Source organism: Anarhichas minor, unplaced genomic scaffold (assembly GCF_050575085.1).
Source record: "Anarhichas minor isolate MPS153535 unplaced genomic scaffold, ASM5057508v1 ptg000042l, whole genome shotgun sequence".
NCBI classification, from domain to species: Eukaryota; Metazoa; Chordata; class Actinopteri; order Perciformes; family Anarhichadidae; genus Anarhichas; species Anarhichas minor.
Genome location: NW_027466488.1, coordinates 8,814,533 through 8,837,902, shown reverse-complemented (window position 1 = coordinate 8,837,902; position 23,370 = coordinate 8,814,533). Strand labels below are relative to the sequence as shown.

General features: G+C 42.7%; 1 protein-coding gene across 4 annotated transcripts; it reads right to left on the bottom strand.

The window, feature by feature from the left end:
- Positions 1–55: 55 nt before the first annotated feature.
- LOC142969777 (AP-2 complex subunit alpha-2-like) lies at positions 56–22,910 on the bottom strand. 4 transcript variants are annotated; one of them, XM_076109782.1, is made up of 24 exons: positions 22,682–22,908; positions 21,539–21,607; positions 18,978–19,120; positions 18,627–18,820; positions 17,494–17,623; positions 16,762–16,863; positions 16,565–16,673; positions 15,254–15,404; positions 14,801–14,969; positions 13,602–13,739; positions 13,330–13,512; positions 12,915–13,012; positions 12,215–12,446; positions 10,715–10,885; positions 10,303–10,392; positions 9,670–9,803; positions 8,193–8,275; positions 7,903–7,991; positions 7,621–7,745; positions 7,284–7,400; positions 6,334–6,403; positions 5,354–5,488; positions 5,023–5,116; positions 56–1,644 (listed from the first exon to the last, which is right to left on the bottom strand). In XM_076109782.1, the coding sequence occupies exons 1-23, from the start codon at positions 22,746–22,748 to the stop codon at positions 5,039–5,041; spliced, it is 2,877 nt and encodes a 958-aa protein (XP_075965897.1). In that variant the 5' UTR covers positions 22,749–22,908; the 3' UTR covers positions 56–1,644; positions 5,023–5,038. The 4 variants fall into 4 exon arrangements, with proteins under 4 accessions (XP_075965897.1, XP_075965896.1, XP_075965898.1 ...); XM_076109781.1 differs by lacking the exon at positions 56–1,644 and having other exon boundaries at positions 1,710–5,116; XM_076109783.1 differs by lacking the exons at positions 56–1,644; positions 10,303–10,392 and having other exon boundaries at positions 1,710–5,116; positions 22,682–22,907.
- Positions 22,911–23,370: the final 460 nt, after the last annotated feature.

The window sequence follows — 23,370 nt, the reverse complement described above, 5'->3', positions numbered from 1 at the left end:
GCTGCAGGCTGGAAGCAGAACAACTGAGGAAGACAGGAGCTGTGCAATGAGAAAATAAGCTAATGGGAAAAATAATTAGAATACATGTAGTGTATTTGTGAAAAATTATTAAATGATAAAATAGCTATAACTTTGTGATTCTGTTTAGGCCAGCAGAGAAGGCTTAGCTGGCCCTGACAGCCCACCACTGGTTTTTAATATACCTCTGTTTAGGATTTTCAAATAAAATAAACCTTTAAAAATGCAAATCAATCAAAGCACAATACCTTCAAAGTTCCCTGGATTGTAAGGGCACATTTTGAAAAATAGACACACATCTGTAAGCTATCCAGCCCATATTAACAATAATGAATTTATATCCAGCCTCGCCCATGAACTAAACTTCCCTTTCTGTGAAAAATGTTATTGAAGGTTGTGGCCAACCAGCTCCAGTCCAGGATTGTAAACTGCACTCTACCAATCATCTGACGGTTCCTAATGACATCCCGTCTTCTGATGTAGGCAATTGTTCTGCGTTAGTACTTCGTGACCTCAGCTCTGCGTTCAACACTGTAGACCATCGTATTCTGATGAAGAGGCTGCTTGATTGGGTCGTCAGATCTGGCATGGCGTTAGACTGGTTTTCATCTTATCTCACCGACTGTAGTTTTACCGTCTCTGTGAGAGACTTTGTTTGATACCGCTCCACTGTCTTGTGGTGTCTTCCAGGACAGTGGCTCATTTTATTTAAACAAGTACATTTTAGTTTATTCTATGGAAGCTCATTACTGCATTTATTGCATATAAAAGATACTCACTGTGAGCCAATGTCAAAATTATGATGGTAGCTCATAATTTATATTTCCTAAATTAAAGTTCAAAGTAGATTTGTTTTATAATCACATTATGTATTGCACTGGTTGTCACCTATTTGCCATGGTCGTGAGTGGAAAAAAAATAAACTCAAGTATTATTTTAACGATTCTCCTGTTGGTGTTCAATAACTAGAACTGCTGCTACATTGAGTCTTTTACATCAACAACGCCAAATTGTGAGATAACTGGAGGAGCTGCATGAAGTTGAGCTCTTAGCGCTGAATAAAACTGAAGTGGCGATGTCTTTCTACAGCTTTACAGTGAGACAGATGAAAGAGGTCACCTGTGCAAACATGTGGGATGGAGGCCGATGTAGAGGTGGGACATGGAAACCAGTCCAGTGTTATTATTACGTAGATACTAATCTCTCTAAGCGATGTCATTCTGAAATGAAGATCGTGAGGGTAGGACCAACATGTTGACAGTTTACTCTTTCTCAGACGAGGGACGCGCTTCATGACCCAAGTGAGAATTGAATGACACTAAACTTTGCTGCTGGGAAAACATTTCTAAAATATAAATGCGTCCGCAATCACGACAAAAAAGTATATATATCTCAAGATTGTGTATAAGTTAATAAGTTGTGACAAAAAATGTCCCCACTTCACTTTCCCTTTGGTGTTGGAGCGTTTCTAAAGCACAGGTGACACATTGCAGGAATGGAAACTGGTGCAGCCATCTTTGAATCTTCTAAAGCAAAACAGCACTCTTTACACTAGACGGAGTGCTTTGTAGTACTCACGGTAAGCCGTCCAGCAGAAAGGCTTATGGTAGAGATCCAGGTGGTCAACTGTACACAGGACAATGATGGATTTTGTGAGTTGAGTTATAGTGAACATATTAATTGTATAATGATACAGTATAATTAATCATGTTTTAATTTGTTTGGATGTTGAAATGACATTACATTTAAATAACAAGATATCCAGCCATCTGGCACAGAGACCGAAATACTTGTTAGAAGGCACAAAAAACATCAGCATTGTGACAATTTGTAAAGTTAAAATAGTACAGTAACTGATAGTAAGCACTGAGTGTGTGCTGGATGTAGTACCATCTTAATGTCATGGTTTAGGGCCCAAATATCCACAGTATAGTTTAGCATCATCTTGTTCTCTACTTGAACACCGCTCTGTTAAGAGTCAAGCTTTTAAGTGGAGGTGAACAATAAAAAAAATAAAAATATATATTATATATATTTTTTACCCCAGCTAGGTTGATGGCAGAAGCCGGGAGGCTGGTGAGTGGTTAAGATTGGACTGAAAAGCCATCTGTGGCTTGTATTTTAATGGACCCGGGTATAAAGCTGCGCACCAAACCAGAACAGGAGTTTACCAGACAAAACATATGAAAACAAGACCCAGGTTATAAAACACAATTGCTTTTACACCTCTACGTTTTTTTTGGGCCACCAGTGAGCCACGGACACCAGCTGTAAACACAACACTGACCTATCACCTTGTAGAAATGTGTTAGCCAACAGTAGCTTAGCTACAGCTAATTCTGAGCAACGTTAGCATTTTAACTGGAGTCGTGTTTCCAGCAACCGAGCAACAGCTCGGACATTAAACCGTTTTCATGGTACTGTATCCACAACAGGCCAGAAAGTACATCAGTGCTGAGTATCAAGTGGTTTACAGCTGCACTTTGTTGTACTTAAAGAGATATGAAGTTTCAACCCTTGAAATGCATAAAAATGCACTGTTGCATTGTGCAACACAGCGTGACACTGGGATAGTTGGTCTTCTTGAACACTCCTTGGCCTGACAAAAGTAAGCAGATCATCTCAAAACTTCCAAAAGGACCGAGTCCACTGACCTTTAATAAAGGAACATACAAGACATGAACTGGATATGGGCCCATAGCCATTGTCAAAACATGCCAACACCGCAGTAAAGCTTCTTTGGGTCCAGATTAAAGTACCCTTACTCGTATTCTGTCTCTTCTTACTAATTTTCTTCAAAATGTTTTGAACAAAAGCTCTTTAAAGAATAGTTTAACATTTTGGTACATACCCCTATTCACTTTTCTTGCTGATAGATAAGAGGATCAATATCGCTCTCATCTAGTGAATATGAAGCTAAAGCCATGAGTTGGTTAGCTTAGCATTAAGCTAGTGTAGCACAAGCCAATCAAAAAATGTCACAAACCTGTCTATGTCTTGTTTGTTTAATACGTACAAAAAAAAGCAGCGTAAAAGTGACAAGCTGGCGTTTTACTGGGTTTATGACTACTTCTAATCGTCGGGCACAAAGACTTTCTGAAGTCTTGCTGTGGAACATAAACCCCCCCGCCCCCAGCGAAACAACTGCTTGTCGTTCACACACTGCTACCGAGGCGGCGGTAGGACGATCGTTTTTAAATCACCTCTGAACTGAGCCGGTCTTCATGTAAAGCATCAAACACGCAATCAAAGATTGTGATAAAAGTACATTTTATAAAACAGAAAATACACCATACGTTATTGAAATGTAGAACTTCTAACAGTTTGGCAGTGTTCTGTGAATAAATGCATTTAGGTGAAAGTATATATATATATATATATGAAATATTACTCTTTACTATTTGAAGGTTCGTTCTGTTCACAGGCACTGTGTGGAGTTCAGTAGATATTGTGGACCTGTCTCCACAGCCTTGTGTCAGCACTGGAGAACGGTCTGGTGTCACCTCTCATCCTTCTGCTATTGGGAGAACAAACACACTCCGGCTTGTTTGCACTTCGTTACACCGATCACAGTCGTCTATGGCGGCACTGAGCGCAGGATGCAGCGACGTCGCCCTCACAAATAGAAAGCGCAGATAGCGGAGAGGGGAGGAGAATGCTACGTGAAAATCAGACTACTATATTCTGGAAACAGAATCAGACATTCATATCCGTGTGCTGCCTAGTGTTCTGTATTGATTTTATTTCCCGTTTTATCGGAGTGCCTGAATTCAACGTGTAAACTTCGTGCACAGTGTAGCTCAAAAAAAATGCCACCATCAAAAATTGTAGCATCCAAAGAGATTTTCTTTTGCTAGAAAATACCACAATACCACAAAAAGCTTAGCTTTTTTCTCCTGAGATGACAGACGTGTAAAATTAGTGAAATATTTGAGAATTCTGACACTGAAGTAAAGATGACCTCGTCTAAATCTGTCAGTACGGAAGCCCCGAGAGGAAAGTGAGGAAAAAAAATAAATTATTCTGGTGATCGATTTCCCAAGTCTGATCTGAAATAGTTTTCAGTAATCATTTTTAATTTCGGCAGTCTTCACCAAACGCATTCATGTTTTCTTCCAGGTGAGTGTTAATGTCTCTATGCACTCTAAACATAAGGTACATTTACTGTGTGTTCGCAAGTTACGCAAAATAAAACTCACCTCGAGGAAAACAATGCTTTAAGTCCTATTTAGAACATGAGGAAGTGGTGCACTTCTGCCCCATGTGACCAAAACAGGAATTACAAAAACACACTTTTTTTTTTTTTTTCTTTCACCTGTTGAATCAGGAATAATTAAGGAACTTGGGAAGATTATCTTGGCCAAAACTTTTTTTCAAGCACAGGAGAGAAAACAATTTAGATCAGACTTAGAAAATGGATCTCAGGAACTTTTTCCTCCCTAAATTAATTTTTCCCTCTCAGGACTACCGTAGTTCTACTTATGTGATCAATTTGTTTTTTTAACTATCAAGTGCAAAATGGCCGAGAAGTCGAGGAAAGCTTCCCATTTCTGTGCATCATTTCTTTTTTTAAACACACAAAAGTGTCATAGGAAGGCAGCCGGAACAACGGATGTCATTGTTGAGATCACTGGTAAGTTTACAATGCTACTGAGATTTTCAACTAACTCAATCTCATTAATGCGTCTAAACCAACTCTTGGTTTGGATGAGAGAGGCAGCACCCGAGCAATAAAACACAATATTTCATGAACTGTTCAGAAGTGTGGAGCTGCGGAACACTGCAGAGAAGCATCCAGAGCCTTTCCCCCCTCGGCTAAGGTGCTCAGTGTGAGTACATGAAGGCAGGTTTAAAGCAGTGATATATTAGTAATGTGCGAAAAATACATTTCACTTCATTTACATGTGGAGTTAGTCAAATAAAAAAAAAAAAAAAGAATTTACACTGTACAATACATCAATTCTATGTAAAGAGAGACTAGGAGAGTAAAAGGTGTAGAAATACTGGAGCTGTGTTGAGTCTAAAACTGGTCAGAGAGCAGATCACACAGTCGCTGAGACACAGACTCCCTGCTGGTCCGGAGGGTGAGACGGTACATCTGAACAGGAGAGAAACACACACACGCGCACACACACACACACACACACACACACACACACACACACACACACACACACACACACACACACACACACACACACACACACACACACACACACACACACACACACACACACACACACACACACACACACACACACACACACACACACACACGATATATGAAGGTTCAATACAAGGATGAGTCTGTGTGTGTGTGTGTGTCTCTCTTTACCAGTGCTTGTGTGTTGGGCTCCAGTCTGAGCAGGCAGCCCACCTGAGTGTTCTTAGTGTGAATGACTCCGGCTCCGACAAAGTTGGCAGGACTGGGATCCACCCCATCCAGCAGAGCTACACCAAAACCTAAGATCTGCGAGATAAGTTACAAAAGAGAAATTAAACAAACATCATGATTGTATGTAGACAGAACCGCAGATTGATGAGGGGAATAATCTGGTTTTAGGAAATCATAGACCAAGTCTCAATGCACCACAGTCACTTCAATACCTCAACTTCACCAATTTAAATCTTAAAGTTGGCGACTGAATGCTGAATTTGTACTTTTAGTGCACATATACAGTTTGTACTTCCTCATCCACGTCCGCTGCCGGACAGTTCCTTATTGACCCAGGAAACAGCCGGTGACGAAACAATCTTCACTCAAGGTTCACTCGTTCGGTTTCTTTTAAGCCAACATGACTGAGAAATCCTAAAAGGGCTAAAATACTGAGAGGTTTCATTTTAACGGAGAAAACCCCTATCTGCTGATACGGTTTAAAGGTCCAGAACAAGCAAGTTATCAGGGATTCAGACGGAAAAAAAAACCTGTGTTGTCGCAACTTTATGAACCCACCGGAAAACGCCTTCACCGTGGCTGACGAAGACCATCACCCACCAACTATTAAAGGGACGGTCACAATCCGTTCATGTTGACGAGTTAGTAAGTTATATAAAACTATAGCATTCATTCTATTTGTACAGGTTTCTCTTATGGGAACTAAATAGATTCAAGACAATCTGTGAGTTACTTAAATGCCCCACTTTGTTTAAAAAAAAAACTACAGTAGTGTCGTGCAAAATAACAACAAAAAAAACTGTCCAAAACAGCGTCGCCATTTTTGAGAAAAGCTGCTATAAATTCAGCATTATGAACCATCAAATCTCAGTGAATGGCTGATGCTGAGCAGTTACCCTTAAAGAAGTGAGTGTTCTTACCTTGGCATTGGTGACATCTGTGTCCATTGGGTGTTTGGCTTTGAAGATCGTCTGAACCTCTTGCTGAGGACTGAGGACACGGAGAATAGAGAGAGAGAAGAGACTCACTTATCTCCAGCAGGACAGGAACAGGACACGTCACTACAGAATGATAGCCTACTTACAATATAAATGACCTGTTTGAACCTCGTTCTGTCAATAGTTTAACATTTATACATGACCTAAATGCCACGAGCAGTCCAAAGCACTTCACACTGCTCCGTGTTTCAGAGAGATTATTTCCCTAGTGAAGACGTAGCACACTGTCTGCTTTGTTGAACTACAAAAACTCCCCTTCCACTCAAGACGTTGCTTCTTCAACCTTACATATGATCTTTGGCCGAGTACAGACGCCAGCTCGGAGGTAGTCTTTCACTTTTACTTAGTACCTTATTTACTTTGAATTAGTTACAGCTGAATAAATCTGCCACTGACAAAACCAGAGGATGCAACTCTAGCTAAAGACAGGAAGCCTGCTTTCAGAGTGTGATGAACAACGTTAAGAAACAGCGAGAGGAGAGACAAAAGATTCAATAAGGTATTTTATCGACTTGGAACCAGATCTAAAATAGCCATCTGAGGCTCGTGTTTATAGTTTAAAGCTAACCGACACTGCTAGCTCACCTAGCACCACTGAGCTAGCTAACGTTACAGCTCAGCCGAAGAGGACGGGTGAACCGTCCCTTTAAGAACTGACCTTCTGATAGCAGCCACTGCTGACATACTGTATGACAGAACTAACTAAAGACCATTCAGCCATTAAACACTGAATACTTGTGTTTTATACTTTCAGATCACTGTCGATCCAATGATATTGATTAATTAAAGAGATCTGCCTTTTGTTTTCTGACAGGGACAAATGATAGGAACCAGGACACAGTGGTGCGTTGATAATGTAAAGTGAGCCTTACACTCCGAGCTGTTTCCAGCGTTGGAAGAAGTCTTGGGATGCCATCTCCGTGGGCTGAAAAAACTTGTTCAGCATCACGGGGAGTTTCACGGCAATGTTCTGAAGAGCTCCGCCGTATCTGCACACACACACACACACACACACACACACACACACACACACACACACACACACACACACACACACACACACACACACACACACACACACACACACACACACACACACACACACACACACACACACACACACACACACACACACACACACACACACAAATTAGCACGTGGAACTAAACTAAAAGACGTGAAGAATAAAGTACGCATCCAGACACCAACCTGAACTGGATGTCGAGGACCGGTGCATCTGTGAAATCTGACAAACACTCGATGTTGAGGATCTGCTGGAGCTGAGCTCCGCCTTCTACCGTGGGGTCGACCGGCTTGGTGTGGACATTCAGCTGTGGAGACGACGGGTCAAGGACTCTACAGATACATAAAGGACACTAGCATACATCTGGTTGTTGATTCAGTTTTAAGTAAACTGCAGGGCTTTCCTGTGGGCGTGACAGGGACAGTCAAGTCTGTGACAAGAAGCTACCAAGCAGTGGTCAGGATATGAATCTTGAGGGTGTCGCTACTGGTGACCGATGAGGAGAAGCTGAGGAACTGGGTGGAGGTCTTGTTGCCAAAGAACACATACATGCGACCTGTGAGACGACAGCAGGGAAACTATGTTTGAGTTCATTCTTTCAGTAACAACATCTGACCACAACATTTAAAGTGATATAAATAATGCTAGCCGGTCAGAAGCATCTTTAAAAACTGATGAGGTGTGATGAGATTTCACAAAAGCAAAAGATGCAGAACTCAAGCACATTGGAGACGAATACTATAGTAAAGCTGCTCACCCAGGTTCTGCCTGTACTCGGACTTCAGTCCAATCTGCAACAGCTGGTTCTCAAAGATAACACCGTTGTTCTTACAAACGAACCTGGAATTCACAAGCACACAATTACAAATTTACAACAAAGAACTCTTGAGAACTTGCCGTGGTTTTACCCCACAGTAGATGTTGGCTTGGTCTGCGGAAACAAGAGGACCAGCACAAGAGCAAAGCAATGTACTGCTGAGGATGAGGGCAGCAAAACCTATTTTAGACACCTATAAGAAAGGCCCACCTTGAATAAAATCAGCTTAAGTGTATATTTAGAATATTTCCACCTCTTTACTCTGAGGTCGGACAGCCCTTTCTGATGGGGGACTGAAGTTGTTTCCATCTATGCTGGAAATAAGCAGATAAGAGAGCACAGATAACAGCTTCAGTTCTCCAGCGTGAAGGTAAAGCAGAGAAAATATACTAAACGTAGCGTACACTTAAACTGATATTGATTTTTTTTAGGTGTCTAAAATAGGTTTTGCTGCTGCCCCGGTCCACAGCAGTGCTTTGCTCCTGTGTTGGTATTCCCGTCCGTTTCTCCAGACTGGGGGCGTGTCGACTGCCATCTACTGTAGATAATACACTGCTTATGGATAGAAACCCCATTCAAGCCTCACTTCAAAACACCTGAACTATCCCTTTAAGCCTCTGTTACAAACTGGGGAAGTGGAGTGTTTACCAGGCAAGGTGGGTCTAATACAGTGATGCCTAACTGATGCCCTGTGGGTCAGGTAGGGTGCCAGGTTGACCGCAGATCATTTTCTAATACGCTATGAAAATAAATTGAATCACGATGACAATTTATTTTTTGTACCTTTGATGTAAATAAGGTGCCAGAGTGCATTAAAAAAAAGCAACAACAAAAAAGGATCCACCAGACCCCTGATAGTTGTTTTTTAACTGGCCCCCAAGGTAGAGCAAGTTGAGCATCCCTAACACCACCTTGTGATTGTACGCCTCCGCCGACCAATCAAGTTGCAGCTTACATCCATGTCAGTCCAAAATGTCATTACTTCATCACTTTATCCTATTAAGACATTTGTGTGAAATTGTCATAATTAGCGTATGGATTCTCAAAGCCAAAAAACGTGTTTTGACAACCAAATTATAATCAGTTCATCCTTTAGTGCAAGCGGACGTTTGTGCCAAATTGGAAGGAATTCCCTCCGGACGTTCCTGAGACATCAGACGTACGTACAACCCCTAAAACATAATAAAAGACACCATCCAGTTCCATTTTGGGAACGCAAGATCCCGTGTTTTAAGTGTTTTGATTGAAAGTCAGGATACCACTGCGGTTTGGATTTTGACCTCTCTTTTTGTTTTACGTGTCTCTTGTGTGTCATCCAACTGTCCCAGTAATACTTAATGGAATGTGGATTACTCTACAGTACGTGAAACCGCGCTTTCTGCTGATTTCATCAACTGAGCTCACAGTACGGTCCCACCTGGAAAAGTTCTCCTCAGACACGTCTGCGGATGCAGGGGTGGAGCTGTCGGACAACACATCCACTAGCAGGCTGGCTCCTGCTGAAGGGCTGGAGTTTAGATTCAGCAGGTCTGTGAAGGGGTGGGCGGAACCCTGGCAGAGAAACATCAAGAAATATCCACTTTAACATACAGAAGCTACATACTAAGCCCATCAACGTCTGAACACAAGTGCATAGTTTTTCTGATCAGCAGAGCCAGCACACTCGTGCGTTGCGTTCGTTGGTCCCACGTTATGGAGATGAGAAGGTGTGTTGGTGATGGATAGAAGAATATCAAAACCCTTTGGTCGTCCTGTGATTTCAGCCCTCTGTAGGTTCAACATTGAATTTACGTTTGACTTTAATGCAGTGTAGCGTGTGGGGATTTCAAAGAAAGTAAAATAAGATTTGTCAAAACCTTATAATTGGAAGCAAACAAAACCCAAACCTCTTCAGTGCTGGTTTGTGTAAATAAGAACAAAATAAGGGGAAGGAACATGACTAATATAATGTGGGATATATGAGAGACAAAAGCGGCTGCCTGCCACTCCAGTGATAATGAATAATTATATAACTGATCATACGATGTGTCTTTTCTAGCTATCGGTGTACCATGGTCCCAGCAGAGAGCATGGTGGGACTAGAGGAGGCAGGGCGGGGTCTGTTGGTAGGGAGAAGGTCTGCCATCAGTGAAGGAGAGAACTGATGGAGAAAGAAAAGAAGAGAAAAGGAACGAGAAAGAGGAGAACAAGGACAGAGGGAGGAAGGAAGGAGAGAAGACAAGTAAAGGTGAAGAACAAGGAAATGCTAAAAGAACATGACTTTAAGAATATTGTTAGTGTGATGCAGGCTTGTTTTAGGGATGAATGCTTCCAGTCGAACACATTGAAACTGGTGACATTTCTTTACTTTAGGAGTGAACGTTTTTCCTGGGTGGGGTTTCTATTAAAAACATCTTTGGTAAAAAGCTCTGCTGGCCAGATTTCCTTCACAGCTACTTCTACAGCTCCACTGTGGGGTTTACCTTGTTGGTGCCTTCAGCGTTCTCGCTCTGCTCGGCGTTGCCGTTGCCGTTGACATTCCAACGGGCGTCGTCGATGTCGGGCACGTTGCCCGGGCCCTTCTTCCTCTTCAGCTTCGCCAGGATCGACGACTCTCTCTCTGGGAACGGAGGCATCTCTTCTAAGACCGTGGCCTGTGGAGGGAGAGAGAGAGAGAGAGAGAGAGACAATACTGTAACGCCTTAAACCTGTGCAATACAAACAGCAAATAGCAATGGTGATTCACAGGTCTAGAGAAATCGCATAAAATCATATGGCACCACACAGCATGATACAAAGAGTGGTTCTCTCGACTCACAAGTGTGACTTACAATTCACTTTTAAGTTTTTATAACTTATTAAAAACCTACAAGTAGTACATCATAGTGCATCCCACAGTAGAGATAGGCAGGGTGCTAATGTTTTTTTATTACACCGTTGATGCTCCAAGCAACGTGTCACATGACCACGTCTGAGGGCAACAAAATGTTTATGGCTGTTCCAAATGGCTGCACTCAGAGGGAGGAAAAGCATGCGGGAGGAGGGGGAGACGCAAGAATGGCTCAAATGTCCTCGAGGGCGTTTGCGGTTTTCAGACACCTCGGGTCGGAGCATAGCTATGCTTTTTGGGCGTTTGTAAAGGACTGCCAGGTAAATGTAAAGAAACCACTGAATAAATAATATACAATGTTGGTAAAAATAAATAAATAATGCTACACAATAAATAGGAGGCTGCAAGTAGACCCCTGTGATCAAGACCAGCTGAGGCTGGTTCCAGCGATTGGCCCTTAAAATCCCAATCGGAGCCCCCTTAGCAAACAGGATGAGACTCATGCAGACTCGGCTAAATGTGTCCCTGCTGGTGGTTATCAAACTTTCCAGACTTGCAGAGACTTTGACCTGCATTTTAATCCCAATCTTAACTTTATTGTGACCGATTGTGTGTTTGTGTCTCGACTTCACAGAAAATAAATGAGCCAGAGCAACATGCTGCTCTAATTAACTACTAATTACTGCGAAAGCAATTGCACGACGTGATCGCTCACTCAACCATTGTAATCCGCTGATCGTATTTAAACTGGACGTGACAGATCTTGTCCTCACTCATTAAATGCATTGGCTTTTACTGAGTGATGTAGCGTCTCTGCCGTTTCTCCCTGAAGGTTTTAGTTTTACAATCTTTGTATTGATTTCAGACGGCAGATTTATTCTATGTAGCAGGTTACCGTAAAGAGTGTGTGTGAGTTAATGTGGGTATATGTCGGGAAGCTGAAAAGTATTTGTATCTCCAAAAGTGAGCCTGACAAAGAAAGTCATGGAATAATGGCTCACATAGCTGGCACAGGAAGAGTAACACAGAACGACCAAGTGACTGAAGTAGCAGAAGCAAAACCAAATTAATTATTCTAACAGTGTGTCCGTGAAAGCTCGAGTGTGTGTGAGACAGTTAAGCGTGATCAGCATTTCATTTATAACTCACTAACCAGTATGTCGGTGCTGGCGATGCAGCTGAGCCTCAGGTACTCGATGGCTCTCTGCTGAAGCTCCACGTCGGCGTTGCGGAGCTGGCTGTCTGAGCGCAGGACCTCTTGGATCGTGGCCTTCACTTCAGGGAACAAGTTGATGAACTTGATGTAGGCCGACAGCAGCAGTGCCCGAGTTGGCACGGAGCACAGGTGGAACTTGGAGTGGAGGAGGTCGAACTGGACCAGCGGGCTGAAGGAGAAGACGACACGAAGCGGTGAAACCTCTGGACGTTCACATTCAGCTCCGGTCACAAAATGAAGTCAATATTGCTCTTGTATATAATATTCTACTCGTTTCCTGTGGTCAACACAGCACCATGTTTAGTTGTAAGACAGCATATTGGTGTCAGTAGCATTTCTTTAAAGGTTTGGTTCACCCAAATACATATTTTCTAACATAAGGCTGGTTGTATCTAGCCATGCAGATAGTTTGGCTTCATAAAAATACTTCTTACAAAAAAAAAATAGGTCTAAAAATAAGGGTAACAAAAGACATTGATGTGGAATTGCTTAATAATGCTTTGAGCACCAAAAAGAAATTTCTCAAAACTCGTTTTTTTCTTTGTAGATTGGGAGAACCAACCTTCTATATTGAAATTAGACTTTCAAAAGCATGGATTGCTCTGTCCTGTATGTCCTATATGTGGATGCTGTTTACCTGGAGCGAGAGTCACCGGCAATAAGGTTGCCAAACTCTCCCAGGATGTAACCCCCCACCTTGACCAGGTTCTCGTGGCAGGCGGGAGCCTGCAGCGCCTACGAGGGTTCACAAAGCATGACGACATGAGGAATGTACACTGCTACCTACTGCAAGTATGCCGTTACAATGGAACAGGTGGTAACCAGCCAGCCAACCATGTCCATGTGGACCTCACATAGTCCAGCAACTAGGATACAATCCCTCACTGGTTTCCCAATGTGAAGGCTCCTTGAGGATTTCTTAGTGTTATTGGGCTAAAGGGTCTCTTTTGATTGCCACTGGTAAAACTTGACCTTAGTCATCACAAAATCAATGTAGTTCACAGTGCATTAAGACAAAGATGCGTCCCAGCTTGACTTCGATAAATCTTCACCTCAAAGACGGTCTTGGCCGCGTAGCCTTGGACGTCGTCTCGGTTTATGACGATCTGGATGACGCGGTACCACACCTCCTCGCTGACGTAGTCACCGGCCATGCGGATGAGGTTGAGAATGGTATCCACGTACCAGGTGTAGTCCACAGCGTACTTCTCCGCCAGGATCGCCACCTTGAGCACCTGAGGGAGAAAAAGCAACCGGCTGAGGGTGGGAGCCGCACACAGAAGGGGGGGGGGAAATGGTGAACAGGCCTGCGCTGGTGACCCACTATCTCCTCTCTGATCGAGTAGTCGGCGTTCTCCAGGTAGCTCAGCATCTCTGCCACGATCTGCTTGGAGTTGCTGCGGTCGCACATGGCATAGAGCAGATCCACGGCTCGCTGGCGGACGCTCACGTCTCGCTCCGTCTGTGAGGAAAACAAACACGAACAGAATGCATGACAAATGTCTCTGCCAGATTTTATCAGCTGGAGCTACTTAAATCCCAATGCAGCCGATCGATTTGACCGAATTGCTGAGTTAAATCCAGGCTGTTGCAAATTGGGGTAAATTATGCCTTTAAGTACTCCAAGACTGAAATGAACAGAATCTTTTGATCGTTCAGAAGTACTTAGAACCAGAAGAGCTGGTGGTGGACGCACACACAGTTCTGCTGAGTAATACATCCACAGCACCAATGATACATCTGTGTAAAGAAGGTGTATTTATGTCCCGTGGAGATTGAATTAATCAGCTTGGTCAGAAGGTTCAAGAGAAAGCCTGGAAACGTTTACAAAGCGGAGCTTGAGCGACGTCTCGGTTCATTAGTGTCACAGACAACCAGTGTGGATTATGTTGAATTATCATAAATAACTATAAATTGACCAACAACTTTATAAGCAATGACTCATTTTATGTGAAACTGTTATGGCAGAGCGATCTGGGAAAATAATTTGCATGATTTAACTTCTAGGGTTGTAATGTTTAAGATGTTCACGGTATGATAACCATCTCAGAAAATGTTCCACGGTATATGATATTACACTATTATTATTGTTATTATTATCAGTTACAATGAGCCTTAACGGAATGAGAACAGAATTATAATAAACAGAATTAAAGAATGAACGGGACCTCGCACCTTCCTGCGTGCCGAGGGCGGAATGGAGCAGATTGTTAAAACAACTTCCTGTTTAAGGGCGAAAGGCGCTTTTCTCTAACTTCTCTTCGACACTATTTTAATACTAAAAGGTTTTATGAATCCTTCATTGAGCAAAAACCACACTCGATAAGTTGTCTTTAGAGGCAACTATCAATTAAGTGATCATAAATAACCACTGAAAAATTGCATAACAATTCCAGGGGCACTTTCAAGCTCCCCACTGATCAGATGGATTAAAAACAACAACACCCAAACACCCACCAGGTTTCATCATTTCCACATTAACCTGCCAGAGCTTGTCAAAAGGCACACCTCCACCTGACTCACCTTCAGAGCGTTGATCACGGTGTCTATGTGCGTCTTCACTGCCTCGTGAGAGAACTCGGAGCTGGCCAGCGTGCACATGCTCTCCAAAGCCAAGTAACGGAGGTTGGTTTCCCTGTGCTGCAGAAACTGGCCCAGCTGGTTGCAGGCTCGTACCAACAGGGTGGGCTCGCTGCAACAGACGAGATACAACGACTAGCTGCAGGGTCCGAATGCCAACACACATTTCAACTTCCAAAAGAAATACACTAGAATGTGAACTAATGATGGCTGGGTTTGCCTTGTGACCTAGATGAGAGGTTCATAAAGCTTAGTGTTTTTAATGCAGTGTTACAGTCTGGCGTCTACAGAAGGACTGAAAACTAACACACAATGCAACATGTCGTGAGGCAAATACGGTTAGCTTAAAGCCTATCTAGTGACCCAATGGGGGAATTCACGGTGGAGGTGGCCAACCTGTCGTAGTGGATGATGAGGGCGATGGCCTCGAACAGAACGGCGTTCTTTGCGTTGGAGTGCTGGACCTTCTTGGACTTGGGTGGCTCCTGGGCTTTGTTGAGGATGGTCTCCAGACACTCCGTCAGACGACTTCGCAGCGCCGCATCCTCTGCAGCGACAAAGATTATGTTCTGAACACCTCATAGCCCGGACTCAGTCTCACCACATAATAACGTCCACAAACTCTTAGTATGAGGGCGTCATTTTTTATAAAATAGCAATGAATGGAATCACTCTATGTAATGTCACATTACAAAGAGAGACAAATGCCCATGTTGCTGGTTTTCTGCTGGATGTCTCAATAACTCAGGCGATGTTTTTATCACCTCATTATCCAAGATAATTAGATGAAGTGATATATTATCTCAAAGCTCACAGCATTCGTTGTTTTTTCCATTTGACTGTCTACTCTGGTGCCATCTGGTGTCAAAAATCACCTCCTGCAACTATATGCTTAAAGATGAAATGATGACTCTTGTTTTAGGGGTAGGAAGTAGTGGTACATACAGTGGCTCTTCTCCAAAGTGGAAAAGATGCTTTTTAACGCAGCCTTACTTACAAAATGTATTTTGTTTATTCAACCTGTGCATAAACAGAAATCTGTTTATGGACAGGTTGAATAAACAAAATACATTTTGTAAGTAAGGCTGCGTTAAAAAGCATCTTTTCCACTTTGGAGAAGAGCCACTGTAAAAAAAACAAGAAGCTTTTGTGATTTGGGGTGGATTTATCTTATCCATCCACGAAGTACTTCTGTCCAGCAGTAAGAGGTGAAAAGCATTCCAAAATCAGCATTGAGGAAACAGGAGACTAACAGATGAATAATACAGATACCACCATGGGTCATTGTGACAATGAGTGACAATGAGTTGCCCTTTAGATGTGTAGGTCTGTGTGTTTTTCATTTTGGACAGAGCAGCCAGACCAGCTGTTCCCCCACCGTCTTTATGCTAAGCTAGGCTATACACATTCTATATTCCTGCTCTGAACTTATTGCATGAGATTAATATTGAACTTATCATTTCACTCTCAGAACAAAAAAAATATATATATACTAAAATACATTTTCCAAAATGTTGAATTATGCCAAGAATTGTAAGCTCAGGATGAATGTCATTGGTCTCTATTGGAGGATTTCTGAAACTCTAATATCACACACACACACACACACACACACACACACACACACACACACACACACACACACACACACACACACACACACACACACACACACACACACACACACACACACACACACACACACACCGGGTGGAGTGTAGCACTGCAGCAGGCGCAGCAGTTTGACGGACAGCCACGGCGCTGCAACAAAGTAGTACGTGTAGTCCTGTAGGTCGATGGACGCCGAAGTCACGATCTGGACCAGCAAGAACAACACAACACATCAGTGCATCGCTGACCTCAGTGAAATGAAGATTATTATGTGAAGTTACAGAGACACCCACCCTACTGAGCCGGGCCACCGCCAGTGCGATGGATGTTTTGAAGTCCTCGGGACTCTTCTGGGCTAGAGTGGTAATGAGGCTGGTGGCTGATGTCACCACTCCCTGACAACAGACGGACACACCTCACACATCAATCACAGACCAACCGACACATTGCTTCATCACCTGGTGTTGACGCTGCGTCCCAAATACATACTACATACTAATTCTATACAGTATGTACTACGTACTAATCGTCACAGTGTACTGCTTTAGCAGCTAGTACATGATAGTAAAATGATAGTGCGTGCAACGTTTTTCCAGCTGTGAGCGACTCTACTTCCTTTGTACATTTCATTGTGGGACAATAGTGTGCATCCACAACACACCCAGAAAACATATTTAGTATGCATACAGTCTGCTTTGAGTAACCTCTATTTTGTCACATCCCTAGAATGAACACTGCTCATGCATTCATGCCAAACCACCACTGTCCGGCATGCAGCTGCATGTCAATGGGATCCCCTAGATGTACTGATCAGCAGGACGAACGCAACCGTGACCTCTGTGTACTGCCACACACCTACACACTCAAAACTCGCTTAGAGTCGGTATGTATTGCATAGTATAAGTGTATATATATATATATATATATATATATATATATATATATATATATATATATATATATATATATATATATATATATATATATATATATATATATATATATATATATATATATAGTCTTACCAGGTGCTGATCATTGAGCAGATGGACCACTCGTGCTGTCCATTCACCCATGGGGACCAGGTCAGGGCACGTCCTGTTGAGCCGCAGCAGACACAGTGCCGCACTCTGCTTAACACTGTCCATTGTGTCCCTGACGGAGCCAAGCACAACACAACTTGATTCATCCTAATCCATCACGAATGGTCAAGGTCAAAACTAAAAGTTATAATCCTTAAGATTTCAGTCCTGTAATCTTAATCTCATCCACAGTCCAGACGAGTCTAAAGTGTTTTAAATAGCGAGCATAGAGCCAGATAAAGGATACTTGGATTATTCTGCACGAGTTGTGTGAGAGATTAAGTTGATATCGGTATGCTGTTGTTAAACGCGGCCCCCATTTACTGCAATTCATCGAGACTTTTCTCCGCTCTCGATTCTCCATTCAGCGTGTGAGAAACACTAAGTTTTATACAAGAACTCCAAATAACACAGGGGGTGGGTAATTGATATTCAAATGATTATGATTTAAATGGCAAACCGCACCACTCACAATGAAAAACGCTATATAAGAGGCAATGACACAATGTAAATACAGTGGGATAGCTATTGCAGAAGAAATGCTGATAATAAACACAAGTTTGGTCTGAAATAATGGAAATCTTAAGGATTATAACTTAAAGTGATGGTTTGGATTTTTTGAAAGTGGGTTTGTAAGAGGTACTTATCCATAGTTAGTGTATTAATGACCGTCTACAGTTGACCGTGGTGAATCTGAACCCTTTAAAACACCAAAGTCACACAATAACACAAACCACCCACTCCTGTATTCTGCAAACTCAGATTACTGTCTTTGAAGAGAGCATAGATGGAAATGACTGCTTCAGTTCCCCGTGGGGAAGAAAAGAGCTGGCAAGGCAAAGCGGTAAAAAACGGCGTGAATGAAAGAGCAATTTAACATTTCAGTTCGTATTATTTTATCAAAATGTGCAATGATGAGCACATGAATGCGGAATTTTACACCTCGCATGGACGGTGCACACAAGCCTGTATTGATGTTGTTGTTTTCTTTTTTATGACCAACAGTCCCAACTTTGTGTTTTCTCAGAGACGTCACATCAGCTGAAACATCGATGCATTAACATTCATGTACAAACCCTGCCACCAAGATGCTGGGGATTTGAGAAGCAAACGCCTCGGCCATTTCTCTGCTGCCCACATTAGCGATGCAGTGCAGGGCCAGGTTCATGAAGGTCGGGTTGCGGCTGTTCAGGTCATTCTTGAGGCCGTTGTTGATGAGACGGATCAGGTCGCTGTTCGAGTTCACCAGCACCGAGATGAACAGGTAACCCTAGAAAAGCAGGAAATGCATTCAAAGCGCAGTTCCACCATACACAGGAGAAACAATACACGTCAGGTTATTTGTATGCCCCTTAGTCCCCCGCCCCTTTGCACAAACATATTTGCGTGACAACTTTTGTCCTTGAGGAACGCAAGGACAAACTTACAATTTGTTTCTCCGTGTACTTGTTGGAGCTGAGGAGGTTGACAGCCTCCATGTGTCCGAAGTCGATGTCATGGCCCAGAAGAAAGATAAAGAGCAGCTTGCAGACATACTTCTTTTTACTGTAGCCGTCTAGAGCCTTGTCTCCTACACACACACACACACACACACACACACACACACACACACGAAGTTAAAAACGCAGGGATTTCAATGGTCTGACATTGAAGTTAGTACATTCATTCTTTTTACACAAACCAGTGAGTAATGGTTTTTTTGTTATTGAGGAGCCCGGGCAGGTTCCCGTGTCTTGCTTGCCACAGGCTGATCAAAGTGAAGGGGGTTAGCCCCGAAGCTAGCAACAACTTAAGCCCAGGCTCACTTAAGGTGGACCACCTGTTCTCCTTTAAGTGACTAGGTGCTCCTCTGAATTTAACCTAGCTTTTTTAATTTTTCTTTCAATTGCATTAATAAGTCAAAATGTCTGTTAAACGGTTCATTATTAACATCCCTACTGCAGACTATGCTGTTTGTATCAGCACAACACGAAGGTGAACTTTAAAAAACAGCATCATGCTGTATATTTCATTTGTTACAGTCAGAAAGTGAGGAAAATCTGATGGAAATATGTATTAGAAAGTACCCAAAAGTAAGTACTTGTACTTGGTCTGACACGGTGCATCATATATGTATGTATGTATAACTAAATCTTAGCAAATGACAAACTGAAACGAGCACTGACTACAACAGAGCGCGTCTTCTCATGTTGATTGGAGGAGAGCTAGCTAGCTGTTAGCAGCCGGTGAGCAGCAGAGTCCTGCCTTGTGTTTGGCTAACAGAGCTAACGGCTAACGGAGCTAAACTCACTGCAGGACAGACAGTTTCTGTTCAGAGGAAGTGTCAAACAATCAACGTGAAGTGTTACACAGTGAACAGCAGTATTTCTACACACAGGACGCATGTATTCAGAGACTACAGTAGTGTTGCTCGTCATACTGATATCAGACCCCATACAACACTTTAAACTGTTCAGCCCAAGTGCAAATGCATTACAGAGGCTCCACGGGGCACTAAAACACAATCGTAAACGTTTTAGTAAAAGGGTCAGTATGCTTGAAAGTGAGTGCTCGATGGATCGTCAAACAATGTCTGGAACCTCCTCCCTCCATAGCTTTCCAGCGCTGGATTTGGTTTGGCCTTTTATACTTTTAAAGAGCACATAGGTAGAACAATCACTGCTAATGATACTGGGTCAAACCTGGGCATAATATGGGGGGGGGGGCAGGAGGGATCACATAGGGAATATGTTAGAATCTGCACAGGCCAGAATGAGTGGGCACTGTGAGGCAGAGGAGGCAGCTTCATTCCGGAGCAAACTAATTATAGGCAGCGTGGAACAGGTGGCATGAGGAACACCACCAACACAACGTGAAGGCAGACATAGACGGTGAGGTGTGGGAACTTTTAAAAGTGCCGACACAGCGACAGCCATTAAAAAACAACAACTATGAAGCAACTGAAAAGGGGTGAAGCAGAGATCCAGAGTGTGAGGTCCAGTGTGAGGTCCAGAGGATCGATCTCAGGGCTCAGCCTTGACGAACGGCCCGATTCCTAACATGCATCTCAGAGAGCAAGGAGGCTTGTTAGAGGAGCTTTTAGGCGAGGATACGCCAGAAGTCTTTCCGGCACCCGTGACATATTAAAGAGGCGTGACACACAGCTGGGATAGTCTCAAACCACGGCGGGACTCAAATGTAACTTCCTTTTGAATTCATAAGTTGTAGATATTCAGACGTTCAGATGCACGATCAAACTTTCTTCACCAAACTGCCTTCACCATTTCCCCTCGGAAGGCTCTGTTCTAACAGACATTTCACCTTGATAATACTTATGTCTTTATCTGGAATGAAGGCTGAATCCAATTCAACTGCTATAATCGTTACATGATGTTTAGTGCAAACAGCTGCTTACGACAAATTACTATTTAAAAAACAATCTTTTGCAATTAGCACTAATTTGTTGTATTTCACGTTGACGTATAGACAGGAGTGCAATGTTCTTGTCACATTGTGAACTGAATTAAAAGTAAATATATAAGTTGTCATGAACACTGTTATGCTCATCTGACAGAAATCATAGAATACAGTGTTATAATGAAACAATGGGACAGCTGATGCAGCTGTGACGCGCGTCATATTTAGTTGACGTTGCGTTAAAATGACGGATACGGGACGAGGACGTCTTATTTGTTAAATGCCAGTTGCTTCGTGTCCGCTCTCCTCGTCACACATATTTCGTGGGAAGGGCTGAGAGGAGGCAAGGAAAGAAATCGAGGATGTACAAACTAGGAAATGAGAAAGACCTTCGGTCACAAGATGAGTTAGCGAAGCAGATTAAACAGCAACTGCAAAACTTGCATCATGCAAAGCAACAGTTTTATTCCAATTAAAAACAACAAAAAACACACCAGGTACTACAAATCAGTCTTTGGCTGGAAGGAGAACCAGTGACCATAACATGCCATACACTGTAGTTTAGCTTGTTTTGTCAGAATTGTTCACCTACCTTTAAATTTGGAACGGATATTGGCCAGTTCTTTGTTTATCCTCTTAACCTCTGCCTCTTTACTTTTACCTGCAAACAGATGAAGACATTTGTTATGTTACGTAGTGCTGCGATCACCCATTTGAATACAATACTTCTTCCTTGTTTTCGCTGCTTTGCTTCTTTTTGTCGAGCTGAACCATAGATCAGTGTAGTATCAGATGATGACTTTTTGCATTGTCCCTGAATTAGTAGTAATAGTATTATCGCTATTATAACGCCATATAATTTCAACTTCTATTTGGAATAACTGTTTACGTTTTTTCCCCCTAATAACAAGATTATACATCATGATTATGGGACGTTTAAACTAACTTGTGATAATATCAGAGTGCAATGTGCTTGGATACATTTGGTACTCTGAGCAGCACGAGTCTGTGAATACTTCTATAATGCTTGATAAGCACTTCGTGAGAAGGGAAATGTTGAGCAACGTATTTGGCAACAGTTCCGCCCTCTAGAAATACTCTTGAATGTGTAATATTTGTATGCGACTTTAAACTGACAGCTAGTTCCTCTGGAGGTCTCCGGCTTGGACGCTGAAACCCAATGAGAACGTTTAAGCGCGTGCTGGGCGGGTTTGAGGCCCACTTTAGGATTAAAAAAAACTGGGGCAAAAAACCACGTCAAACACACCACAGCTGCTCATCATTAAAACATGTGCACGTCCTCTTGACGCTAACGCCACCTGAAATAGTTCTCACAAGGACTAAACTGTCAGTTTAAAAACAACAGAATATGTGAATTGTGTGAGCGGCTTTTCGCAGGAACCTGTTTGTAAACTACAAACGCTCACTTCCAAAATACAAACGGCCGTTTAGACGTTATCTCCGGTTAGCCGTGCCGTCCACGCCCTTCGACGTGACGTTAGCAACTGGAAGCTAGCGGCTAACGTTGGTTAGCTCGTGTAGTGCTAGCCCAGCTGAGTGGTCGTCTAACCCCACTTTGATAAATTAAAGGTGCCATCGCGGCTAACGGGCAAAGGGACACGCTTTTCTGACGCGTTCTGGAAACCGCCGGTCGCGTAGCTAGTCAACATTGCACCAGCTAGCTTGTCACTAGCCTGACCAAGAGCGGTCTGTGAAGGTGATAAACAAAACTTACAGTTCCTGATGTCAGAGATGAACACGGCTAGGCCACGCATCCCATCGCCTTTAGAAACCGCAGGCATTTTGTCCACTCCCTGCTAATGGGGCACGTACTCTTTTATATTTCAGACAGTCTAGCTATGTAGAGTAACTTTGTTTCAAAGTTTGCTAAGGCAGCTCGTAAAGTGCTGTGTCCGATAGGGAGCCCCGATATGTGACGGAGACAGGAACCAGACAGGCTGCGGCCGCATTCCATATATCGCGTTTACGCCTACTACAACCTACAGGAGGGCCGCGTTCCGTACATGTGGTGTTTGTCAACCACGATAAAAGCAGTATTGGTGGATAGTTAACCACATGTGCGATGGAAATGTAAGATAATGGCAACTGAGTACATTTGAACAACTTTTAAATATATAAATTATTGATAATATGTAGTTAAGATTACAGATGCTGTGTGAATGGACATAGCAGTTGTCTTAATTCCCTGAGCGTTTCTGAGAGCCTTGTACAGGAGTGCTAGGATTAATTGACTTAGACAATCCCTTGATTGACACTTGAGACCCTCCTTGAATGCCTCAACAGCAACATTTTGGAGGGAAAAATATTTCAAAGAATTTGTCATTTGCAATCGTCGTTAAAACTGTATTGTCTTAAAATCGTATTGTGTCCAGCAGCATCCATAATTCAAATAGCAAAACATTA

Bases quoted from the DNA above. Each gene is read 5' to 3' on its own strand.
- LOC142969777 (XM_076109782.1), bottom strand. From the start codon at position 22,748: ATGCCTGCGGTTTCTAAAGGCGATGGGATGCGTGGCCTAGCCGTGTTC. The intron at 18,821-18,977 runs GTAAGTTTGTCC...CTGCTTTTCTAG, and splicing joins AGTACACGGAGAAACAAATT to GGTTACCTGTTCATCTCGGT. The intron at 12,447-12,914 runs GTAAACAGCATC...CTTCTCCTTCAG, and splicing joins GCCGGTGACTCTCGCTCCAG to CCCGCTGGTCCAGTTCGACC.